This window comes from Gekko japonicus, unplaced genomic scaffold (genome assembly GCF_001447785.1).
Source record: "Gekko japonicus isolate JY-2015 unplaced genomic scaffold, Gekko_japonicus_V1.1 scaffold2264, whole genome shotgun sequence".
NCBI classification, from domain to species: Eukaryota; Metazoa; Chordata; class Lepidosauria; order Squamata; family Gekkonidae; genus Gekko; species Gekko japonicus.
The window spans coordinates 68448-79968 of NW_015172074.1; the positions used below are offsets into that span (position 1 = coordinate 68448).

Sequence of the window (11521 nt, forward strand, 5' to 3'; positions counted from 1 at the left end):
CAAAACAGCTTTCACAGACGTCTTCATCCTCCAAAACAAAGCAGTAAAGACCAATACAGAGCTACTGAGCTTTTTTCCCTTAGCAGACCTTGCTTCATTCCTACCACTAACTGCCAGGCTGTCTTGGTGTGTGTGTGTATGTGTGAATCTTCTTCTGTATTCAGAAGAAGAGGTCCTAATTCTAAGAACTCCTAGGAGTAAGCCCATTGAATAAAATGGAACTTACTTCTGAGTAGACCTGCTTAGGATTGCTCTCTAACAGTGCCATCCTAAGCAGCGTTACCCCCTCCTAAGTCCACTGAAGTCAGCTCTGCTTAGGATGGCATTGTAATGCAACAATACAAGGCAATCGTGAAACACATGAAAACCAAATATTATACACAAGACTGTAGCATAGTGATTGTGGGAACAATACACATGGACATTCTGTGTTGCTTTATGTGTTTTAAGAGTTTATGTAAGCCGCCCTGAGCCTGCTTTGGCGGGGAGGCCAGGATATTAGAAAAAATACATAAAACAGGTTTTGATGTTCAAGTCTCACATATGTGGACTTTCAGCATTGGCAGCATCACTCCTGGGAAATGTTACAGTGGGTTCTGGGACACCCTTGTTGCTGGTGAAGGGCAACTGCCTGGTCCTTCAGGTCCCATTAAACCAGCTTCAAGGGATAGATGTTGAAAGACGCCATGTTTTGAAATTGTGCAGCTTGACTAGAGAGGCACTCTCCAGTGGCAGAACCTGGCTGCCACACACCTTTTTAAGCACAGCAGTAAGTATTCTTGTATAAGTCATAATGAAATCACCAGGACGGAAACGGGATGGTTTTATATGCCGCTGCTGCTATATATTTATTTAATTTAATTACATAAATATACTGCCTTCCGGCCCCAAGGAGTGATGCAGGATACTTAAAATACATAAAAAACAAAAAGCAACTCAAGACAGGAGCAATACATTTTATATAGCAAAACAGTAAGTTTTACTTACCAAGGAAACTTTAATGCAGGTGAAATGACAGCCAACTAATCTATCCTTTCCAGACTTATATTCACAGTGAGGGAGATTCTCTGGTGCCGATTCCTACAGATCAAAACAAAATTCTGCCCATTCAGGTCATAAGCAAATTATCTATTCCAAGAATATACAAGTTTGTTAAAGAAATATTGGGTTGGATCCAAAGATTCCCTTCTGCTAAGTGAGAAGGTTACAGATGAAGACTTCACAGAAGGGACTCTTTGGATGCAATCCAATGCGTTTGGTGTAGTGGTTAGGAGCATGGACTCTGATTTGTGAAAACCAGGTTTGATTCCCCACTCCTCTACATGCAGCTGCTGGTGTGACCTTGGGTCAGTTACAAGTTCTTTCAGAGCTGTTGTGCTGGCTCTGGCCAGTCACCACGAATACAATATACTTAAGCTAGATGCAAAGTCCAAACCAAGCCGAGAAACAGTGCCAGGGGTTGGAATGCCAGGAGATCAATCAGCATTCTCAGGAGCGATGAGCGGAGGCTGGCAGCCGGGACAAGGTCTGAGATCACATGGTTGCATCTGCACCGAGGCAGGTGAGCGTGGCTGCTTATGACCCACAGCCCCTCACACTGCCTTTGCAACAGCTGAAATCTGGCACTCCTCCTTCTCTCCTGCACATCCAGACGCTGGTGTGCCCTGCGTCTGGGACATTCAGGTGAGCTAGGTGGGGACTCTGTCCTCGAGGTGTCTCCAACTGGGGGTGTTGGGCCAGACTCTCCCTCTGACTGCACCTCAGTCTCTTTTCCTTGCTGCCCCTCCTGCACAGATGCTGGGGCCTCTTCTCCCTCAGGTGCTGGCAAAGGTTCTTCTGGGCTGACTCTGGAGGAGGTTGGGTTGCTCCGTGACTCTTCCTCGTCTGAAGAATAGTCAGCCTCGGCTGAGCCAGGACCCATAACAGCTGTTCTCTCAGGAGCAGTTTCTGACGGAGCTCTCTCAGCCCCACCCACCTCACACAGTGTCTGTTGTGGGCAGGGGAAGGGAAAGGAGTTTGAAAGCCACTCTGAGACTCCTTCGGGTAGTGAAGGGCAGGGTATAAATCCAATCTCTTCTCTCTCTTCTTAATCATACAGTGGTGACTCAAATTAATAGAATTTTAGCCAAAAAACTCTGATTCTTTAAATTAAGCTTTGGAAAAACACTGGACAAATGAAGCAACCTGTTCCAACTGCCACTATCTCATGAAAATAAATTAATTTTTTGAAGCAAACCAAGACTTACAGCAAGCACTGATCCTTGTGGGCACTTGAACTTTTTATTACATTTAGCACATCTTGACTGTAAAAGAAGAACAGTGGAGAGAAATCAATGCATGCGTCACAACATGTTAAACAAATCAGAATCACAGCATTGATTGCAGTATAGTCAGCAGATACATCATAAGAAGCAAGCATGCAGGAAGAAGGAAGCCTCAGTGTCTTGTGGCACAGTCTTTATGCAACATATGAAGCTTTATGGAGGTAACAAGGTCATGAGCAAAGTTAGAGTCCAATGTCACAGAGAATTTCATTTAGCCCAACATGAGGAATTTTGAAATGATTTAGGTACTCTAGAGGCCTGTTTATTGGCAGGACATCGAGATCTACCAACACTCTTCATGCAGGACATTAATCAAGTGATTGTCAAATATTAACACCTGAAATACAATTTATGAGATTTGTGTGTGTGTGTGTGTGTGTGTTTTAACAATGTCTAGGCCAGAGAGGATATGGACTAAGGTAAACATTTGCAGATAATCAGTAAGGTTGACAGATCAAACTGCCTCCAGTCTTTAGGGTATCTGAATTATAGCAACTCAAAACCAAAGAAAGCAGTAATACAGCATGTAGTAAGATCCTTGATATACCATTGGGCCTTTTGCTCGATGGCTCACTCTTACTGCAACAATCTGCTTCCAAAACCAAGAGCTCCTCCACTGACCCCAGGCATCAACAAGCCATACAAGGGTATAGTATCCTCTGGAGTCTGGTGTGTAAGTGTAAGCTTACCTATCCAGATACTCGGTGCACAGGAAACTGGCAGCTTCAACAATAGGATTCTTTATTACTTCCAACAGGAAAACTTACACACACACTGGCAACTACAACCAACACATACTGAACTAAAACTAGGTGAGGTCCCTCCCAAATAGTCCTTGAGGGGGGAAACAGAAACCAGCTTGTGAGGGCTCACTTAAAGACATGCACATATATGCATATCACAGACAGCACAAACTGGGAAGGAGTGATACGGCCTTCTGGTTCAGTAAGAGGAACCAGTAAAGAGCTTTTTGACTCCTAAATCAACCATCTGTGAATCCTCAAGAAAACTGCACACATTGAGAACGTGTAAATTAAAATGTCATTCATTAGCCAAGTATTAACATAGTACAAGTCTGACTGTAGCAGCTCACTAGATCATATCTGCAAGTGTAAGTGTATTCAGTCTTGAAGGCCGCCAGACAATAGAAGCAGACAATGAGTGGCTCAAACAAGTACCTTTAGGAGTACAAAATGAGATTAACCTCACTCAACTTTATAGCAAAGACCAAATGTGTGCAGCACAAAGGTGGCAGGTCACCAATGCATTACCTTTTGCACTGTTGTGGTATTGGTACTACAGCGATTCTTCTGAACTGGGAGAACTTCAGAAACCCCAATCAACATTCCATTTCTTGTTTCAAAAAACTGACCATCCAAGAGAATTTTGTTGACAAATGCCTGCAATAAAAAGAGACGGGAAAAGGTTGAGGCAAGCACAAGGAAATTAGAGTGGTTCTTACAAGCATTAGACAGTTGGAGCATAGGAAAGGGGGATATTTCTCCTATTAACCTGCCAGGATTACAAAACCTTATTTCTAGAAAATTGTTCTTCCACGTTATAGGGCAACTCAGCATGCATACAACTTCCATGGAGTCTGTCAGCAGGCAAGCCTATGTCTATATGAAAATGTCCTATATACCATTGATCAATCTAGTTCAGTACTGTCTATTCTGACGGGCAATGGCTCTTCAGGATCTCCAGGCAGAAACCTGCTATCTGAGGGCCTAACTACAAGTTACACAGTCCTTGCGTCATGTATGGGTCTGCCTCAAGGATGTTCCATCAGATATGTATTGGGGGTTCTCCACTGGGATTTCAGTTTTCAAGTGTGCCAAAGCCAGTTTGCATTGGGAGTGGGACTAGGTGAAGGGGCTTGTCTCCAAGCCAAATTTTCCTGACCTGAAATGACCCTGGGGAAGCACTATTTTTAATCTAATTTTAAAAGAATGGCTCCCTGGGGCCATTTCAGACTTCAAGTCCCTCTCTTCCTGTGTACTATGATCCTGGTCTGATTCAGCCCACAAATACAAAAATATGAAACAATGTGAGGAGTCACTGAGAACTGTGTTTCATGTAGGTAGGCCCTCAGACTTTTGCCTGGGCATGGCACAGATTAAATTTGCACTCTTTTGTGTGCAAAGCATACCCTCTGCTACTGAACCAAACCCCTCCCCATCAAGATGTTCTACTTTACTTCCTCCAGATAACTATTTTTTTTTAATGTGGATTGTTCCCATTGGATTGTTCATGAGCAAAACATCTTCAGGGATGCATCGATGATCCAACACATCCTCAAATATATCAGAAATTATTTACTTCCCATAATCCCCATTGTTTGTAAAATTAAATATATATCATGCTACCACATTAACCATTTCCTATTTAAGTACTGGTCATAGTACGGAAGTGAAATTTGTTACTCAGTCGCACCTGAGTGGTATTCTTGTAAAACATCAGCCAATAGGAGAGTCCTAACATTGTGCTCTTGTGAATACCATTTTTCAGATCATTCGATAAAAGTTTATCTCCAATTATGACATGGTACTCCACAGTGTCTTTATCCTAGAAATCAAAGCCCACAAGATATAAAACTTGGTTATTTAAATTTTTTAAATCAATATCAATGAGACAGCAACTGGAACTATGCAAATATAAGCAATATACGCTATAATGGCAAGCAATAATTCTATTTGATAACTAGATCCATTCTAATGATTATCTAAGTGCATTAAAGTAAGAGGCTCTTCAGCAGTTGCTTTGCATTGCTCAGCAAGTATTTTACAAGCACACTTTTATTAATTATTGCTTAATATCAATATAATCCAATTCTTGACATGGCCCAACTTGCAGATACTTAAATCCAGAGGCTGGGGCCACAAACATAAAAGATGTATCTTTCTACAAACTTCAGAATAGCCCCAGGTTTTCTACAACATGACTTGCATGACTCACCCAGGCAGCCACCTCACAATAGCTAGTGTTGTGTAGTGGTTAGAGTTTCAGATTAGGATCCGGGAGACCCAGGTTCAAATCTGCACTCCGCCTTGGAAGCTCATTTATACTCTGGAGAAAGCCATAAATATAGCTGAAGATGGGATGCAGATGAAAGGTAGATTGGTGGGTGGGAAGGAAAGAAGGAAAGAGAGAAAGATGAGGATATGGCGGCTGCTAGAAGGTAGGAATGAGAAAATAGTGTGGGGAGGAGGAAACGGGAAAGTATGTTGTGTCCCCACCCCCCACAAGTCCTTACAGGTCTTCCACTGTGCAACTGGGCCAGGCCTGAATGGCACCACACAACTGGACCCAGCCCAGGCAGCACCATGGAACTGGGCCTGGCCCAGTGACTGGCACTGTGCAGTTCAGCCAGAGTTTTCCCAGGGCAAGGTTCTTGAGGGGGGGAAGGAGGTACAAGCTGAAGAGAGGAGGACAGATAAAGGCTAGTGGATGGGAAGGTGAGAAGGAAGCTGGAAAGGGTAGAGGCTTTGGGGGGTTTTCAGAGAAGAAAAAATAGTAAGTATGGGAAAATGAGATGCCCCCTGGAAGTCCCTATGGGTCCCTCACTTGTATATTCTAAATGTATAAGGAGCTTCATAGTCTACTTCTCCTGCATTACAGAAGCAGGACTATACAAGTAGGCTAGACCAGAACAAGAGGGGGGATAGGACTCTTCGAAGACTATGCATTAAGTGTCTTGTATAGGTCTGCCTCCCAAGCAAGCCAAAAGAATAAACTGCTGCTGGATATCATTCACTACAGAAAGAGAATGGACAAGTTTTACAGGTGAGGAGTGAATATTGTGATGACAGAGGAATGTGGGAAACCTTGATTAAAACTCAGAGAGGCCCTCAGAGAAAACAGTCTTTCCTGGGAACAAGCAATAAACTCCTCAGATTTCAGGCTAGTGGAGATGAGTTTTTCTTTATGGAGACAAATAGGCAGGATAGACCACTTGCCCACCTGCCAGGGAAAGGCAAAAGAGATGGCTATTTGGGTATCTTGAGCTGGGTGTGGGGGACATGTACCTTTATATGATTGGAGAAAATGTGGGGACTCAAACAGCTGGGTCAGGAAGAATTAAAAGGTCTGGATGCACACAATGTACAAGCCAGGGACCTGGAACAAAGGTAGTGAAGTCTATCTTGATTAGCCTCTATTTTCCAAGGTCCAGCAGGTTTGTTTCCATTCTACAAGGAGAATGCCAAGGTAACACCAGTGACTGTACAACTCTGTTAGTCTTTTTATTTCTTTTCTTCATTCCGTAACACTCTGTAGTGTTTTGATCCTGTGTTTCCCAGTGCCCCTTCTGCTGAATTGAGATTGTATTTTAGTAAATAAATTTCTTTTCATTTTAGAGATCTCAGATTGTGGTCAAAGGGCCTCACCCAGGAGCCTGGCTTCTTGTCCATGCATAAGACCAGAAACTCCTGATTGGGCAACAGACAGCTGGCCAGGGAGGAGAGGATGTTAAGCAGTTAGCCTGTATCTGTATCTCAAGCCATGGATAGCAAAAGACAAACAAAGCTTGAGTGATGCCGACTACTGAAGAAAGGCAAGAGAGAGGGAGGCTAGTGGGGCAAGTCCTGTCACAGAAACACAAACTGATCCACACCACCTTTCAGATAGTCTCAGGCATGGAGTTGAGGAGGGGGGTAGAGGATCAGATTATTACATCACTATAATACTAACGGTCAATTCACACAATCCATATGGCCACCAACAAGGACTTTATATCAGAAATGTGATGAGAATTCTGTGCCTCACAGACACACATAAGCCCAATTCTGATCACAACTATGTTTGGAGAAAGGGGCCTCCACCATACATACCATTTTCGCATCCTGAAATGTCCTCAGGAGACATTATTTTCTCTGTTGAAACATTGTTTAACTTACATGGCTACACACAGTTTTCACAATAACCAAACAGCTTCCCAGGACAATTTCAGGACAGACATGAGAATGTTGTATTATATAAATTAATCCTAATTTATACTTTCATTACATTTATGACCATCTGTTTTGTAAACTGAACCAGCAGCCATATTCTGTCTTTAGTTTGGACTGCTACCTCACATACTACAAAAGTCTACAGATCCTCACTACACTGTATATGGTTTGTCACATTCTTGGGGGGAGTACTTGGATGCAACATGCCTTCAGGGTAGGGATTTTTGTAATGCATGAAGCAGACCTTTACTTATTAGTTGAAAATTTGGCTTCGGAAATCTGAATCCACAATCTGATTTAATGATATGGCATCCTGCCACCACCAGTCCTCCAAAAATGGTAAGTTCAATAAATACACCTGATATCACACACACACACACACACACACACACACACACACACACACACAACTTACCAACTGTGTAATATTAAATTCTTTGCAATATTTCTCAACTGAACTATTTCCTGGGATAAAAATGGTATATTTTTCCGAAGACTCAATCTCTCCAATCAACTGATATTGCTGAAAGTTTCAGAAGAACAAAATAAGCGACCAGACATGGTTGGCAAAGAATCCAAAGTGAGGAACAGAAAAATCACTGGAGAAATAAAAACATCTGACTGGAACAGGCATCCAGAAATGTTTAAAGCAATGTTTTTCAAACAGCAGCAACTTGGGAGCCCCCGATTTTTATTTTAAAACTTCTACAAACCCCTAAGCCATCCCCTATTTCTTTATGTGTGCCTGCTATACAGTGTACATCCCCCTTACAAAGAGTACAGCAAGTGACACATGCCCTGTGGAGGCCTCCATCCTCTACTGTCCTCAAAATAGTACAATGAGAATCATACCAGTTATTACTTTAAAAACAAGTTGACTTTTTAAAAAAGTAATTTTTTTGTATTGTCTGTATATGGCCTACAAAGTTAAACTTCAGAGGGTTACTGATTCTACTGGGCCCCAATTCAAAAACCCTTGACCCAAATTCTTATCAATCTGACCACATTGGAGACAGCAAGACACTTTCTTATCGGTGAATAACTTCTAGTCAGAGGCTGGCTGAACAGGGGCAGGAAGGGGCCTGGCAAAATGTTCAGAACTGCTAATGGAAATAGAAAAAGACAAAACCTGAATTTTCAATTTTTCATTGGAAACCACAATTGGCTATTATCTATGGATGCTGAATGGGATATATCAGGTTAAATCTTCTGGGCAGGAAAACAGAGTAGTGAATCAGTTCAGTTTTAAACTTGAAATATGCTGAGTAGGACCGTACCTCCTCTCAGTCATTTAAACTTCCCAGGGCTGAGCTGCCAATCGGAATGTTTACTGGTTATGGCTCTGAAATAATCTAGAAGCTATGAAATTGCAGTTGGTGTTGATCCTAGAAGTTCCAAAACAGGGGAAGGCAATCCCTTCCCCATCTCCTGAGGTGAGGTCCCTTGCCCTCTTTCCTAGAAAACTGAGAGCAGTCCAGTTTTGCATGATCAAGATGAGCATGAGGGAGACTCACCCTTGGTCCTTACCATGGCCTTGTGGATCCCTAGAAAACACACAGACACCCATCTCCCCACCACCAACCACATGGTTCCCAGGTTCCAGTTTCAGAAATGCTGGTTTACAGAGTTGTAAAGAAATTGATTTGGTCTTAAAGGCATTCCCTTCCCCTCTGTAAATGTGTGTGTATTGCTACTGTCCTTCACTTCGCAACAATTACTCATAATTCCCTTGCATGATAGGTTACAAATATTCCAGTTTTGTAAATAAATAATAAAATCCTTCCCCTAAGCCTGAAGAAAATGTCCTTGGTAGAGAGAGATTTTGGAAACAAGGGTGACCAATTATCACTTGGTTTGAACAGAAGCTCTCTTTAATGGGAAAACTGAAAGGGAAAATTGATTTTCCCTTTAAAGAGAGCTTCTGTATCCCTTATCGCATTGCTCTTGCACTATAAATTCCCCATGATAAAGAGGTTTTCTTAGTACAGCAGTTAGTGGGTTCAAATTATTAGATACTGTCAGTGGTGGGTGCATACCTCAAGCAGACTTTTGAATCTACTGAAAGCGAGTGTCATGTTAAGTTGCTGTTCCAGACCTGGACGCTGTGGGGGGATATCGCCAAGTGGTGGTAACAAAACCTGATCTCAGGGAAAATAAAAATAAATGGAATTGGAAGAAGATCATTAATAAGTGAAACTATTTCCCCCCCAAATGGTTTTAGTTAAGATGGGGCTGTCCCTAAGGACCCAAGAAACAAACTTTTCATATAGCTTTAATGGCAGCGTAGCATCTGCTTAACAACAAAAATCTCTAGATGTGCTCGGTATTAAGATACCTTTCAGACTGATGTATCTCTCATTAGACTTTATAAATCACTTAAATTGGATCAAAAGAAATAAGCATAAATCCAGTACACTTTTATTCACTTACCTGATCAACAACATAAATAGTGCTGTTAATAGCAGGGATGTCACCTGTTACAACCCTTGCATTCTGAATGGCCAAAGTCTAGAAAGCAAGCAAATTTAAACATGATAGTTTTGTTAGGCTGCCATTAAAGTATAATACTTAGAGACAGACCCTCATTCCACCTAGATGCAACAGAAATGAACAATCTTGGAACTGTCTACTGTTCCATTCCCCACCATAAGCTTTGTGGTTTTTTGCAACCATTATATTTTGGGATCCACGTGGAACTGGGGAAAAATAACTCAAGATAAAAGTCTTAATTTTGACTTTTAAAGCTAATGTTTTAATTTTCTGGCTATTTACCACACTTTTGAGTATATACTGCTATAAAGGAGATAAAAAGGATTTCACATACCAAGTACTTTGAGTTTTACTTGCTATAATTATTTTTCCTTTCCTCTGTCATTTCTCCAGTTTTGAAACAGTGTCTTATATAGGGATGTGTGTTTGGATATTTGCCGTCTGAATGTATATCTGAAAAATACCTCAACAGTATTCCTGGCAGTGTTCCTACTAAATTGTGCTTGTGTGTGCTGGCGCATACATTTTTAGCCCTTAGTGCACAGATTTTTGGCTCAGTGCAGGACAACGAAATTCTAGAAGGAAGCCAAAGCTGCCATACAGAGCACACCAGTGCCTTCCTGGATGGTGCTTCCGTAGGCACTCCAAAGCCCCTTTCCTTTCTTACTCGCCAGCACTATGGAGAAGAGGAGGTAGCAGGGTGGCACCAGCCACTTCAAGCTCTTGTAGACAATGGCCAGCCACATTTCCCTTGGCCACCTATAGTTCTTGCCTTCTCTCTTCCCCCCTACCTCGCACCAGGGCCTTCCTGGGTGGTGCTTCTGTATGCACTCCAAAGCCCCTTCCCTTTCTTCCTCGCCAGAACAATGGAGGAGAGAAGGTAGCAGGGTGGCACCAGCCACTTCAAGCTCTTGTAGACAATGGCCAGCCACATTTCCCTTGGCCACCTATAGTGCTTGCCTTCTCTCTTCCCTCCTCCATCAGTGACAAAGGCAAAGGAAAGCATTCTGATTTGCATCCTTCTGGGAACCACAGGGAAGGGGCGATAGGCATCAGTGTTTGGTTTCCCTGGAAAAGATATTGTGGCTGTGGGGAGGAGAAACAGAGTCAATGTGACCACTCTCTCTCTCCGTGTGTGGACTGGATAAGCCCACATGGGCCTTGGGGGCAGGGAGGAGAGAAAGAAGAGAGGGGAGACAATGGGCACTTACAGCCCTATCCTAAGCACATCTGCTCACGAGTAAGCCTCGTAGTGTTCCTGAGGATTAGCTCCCGAGGCAGTGTGTTTTGCCAAGGGCAGCTTTGCGTCAAGCAAAGGGCATCAAGACTGCAGAGGGCTCTCAAGTTTTTAGCCGGCTGCTCCCCCTCATTCGGGCGTGAGCAACCAGTGTGATCATTCCCCCCCGTCTGGAGTGAAAAAGGCTGGACCTCTAGCCTGGCTTTCTGCCCCCCTAGAACCAGAACAGCATAGAAGAAGGGGGGGAGTTGATCTGACCTGACCAGAAAAGGCATTGGAAATGGGGAAAGAAGCAGGGGTGGAGAAACTGGATAGGAGAAATTACACCAGCTTTTGGTATCCTGTATTGTAACCAGGGGTCATTTCCTGCAGGAGTGCACAGGAGCTCCGGCAGTAAAGAGCCCAGGGGGTAGCCCCAGGCCACGAGGAGCAAGAAGCCTTTCTTTCTTTCTTTCTTTCTTTCTTTCTTTCTTTCTTTCTTTCTTTCTTTCTTTCTTTCTTTCTTTCTTTCTTTCTTTCTT

The 11521-nt window shown here is 42.9% G+C and overlaps 1 protein-coding gene across 1 annotated transcript in view; it reads right to left on the minus strand.

Annotated features, from left to right (window-relative positions):
• Positions 1–11521, minus strand: part of STAB1 (stabilin 1) — a 168349-nt gene that overhangs the window by 65338 nt on the left and 91490 nt on the right. The window contains exons 33-39 of the mRNA XM_015420864.1: positions 9704–9781; positions 9310–9411; positions 7689–7796; positions 4758–4889; positions 3596–3724; positions 2247–2303; positions 988–1080 (exon numbers count right to left, since the gene is read on the minus strand). Coding sequence (XP_015276350.1) covers positions 988–1080; positions 2247–2303; positions 3596–3724; positions 4758–4889; positions 7689–7796; positions 9310–9411; positions 9704–9781 — 699 coding nt within the window. The remainder of the gene's footprint in view (positions 1–987; positions 1081–2246; positions 2304–3595; positions 3725–4757; positions 4890–7688; positions 7797–9309; positions 9412–9703; positions 9782–11521) is intronic.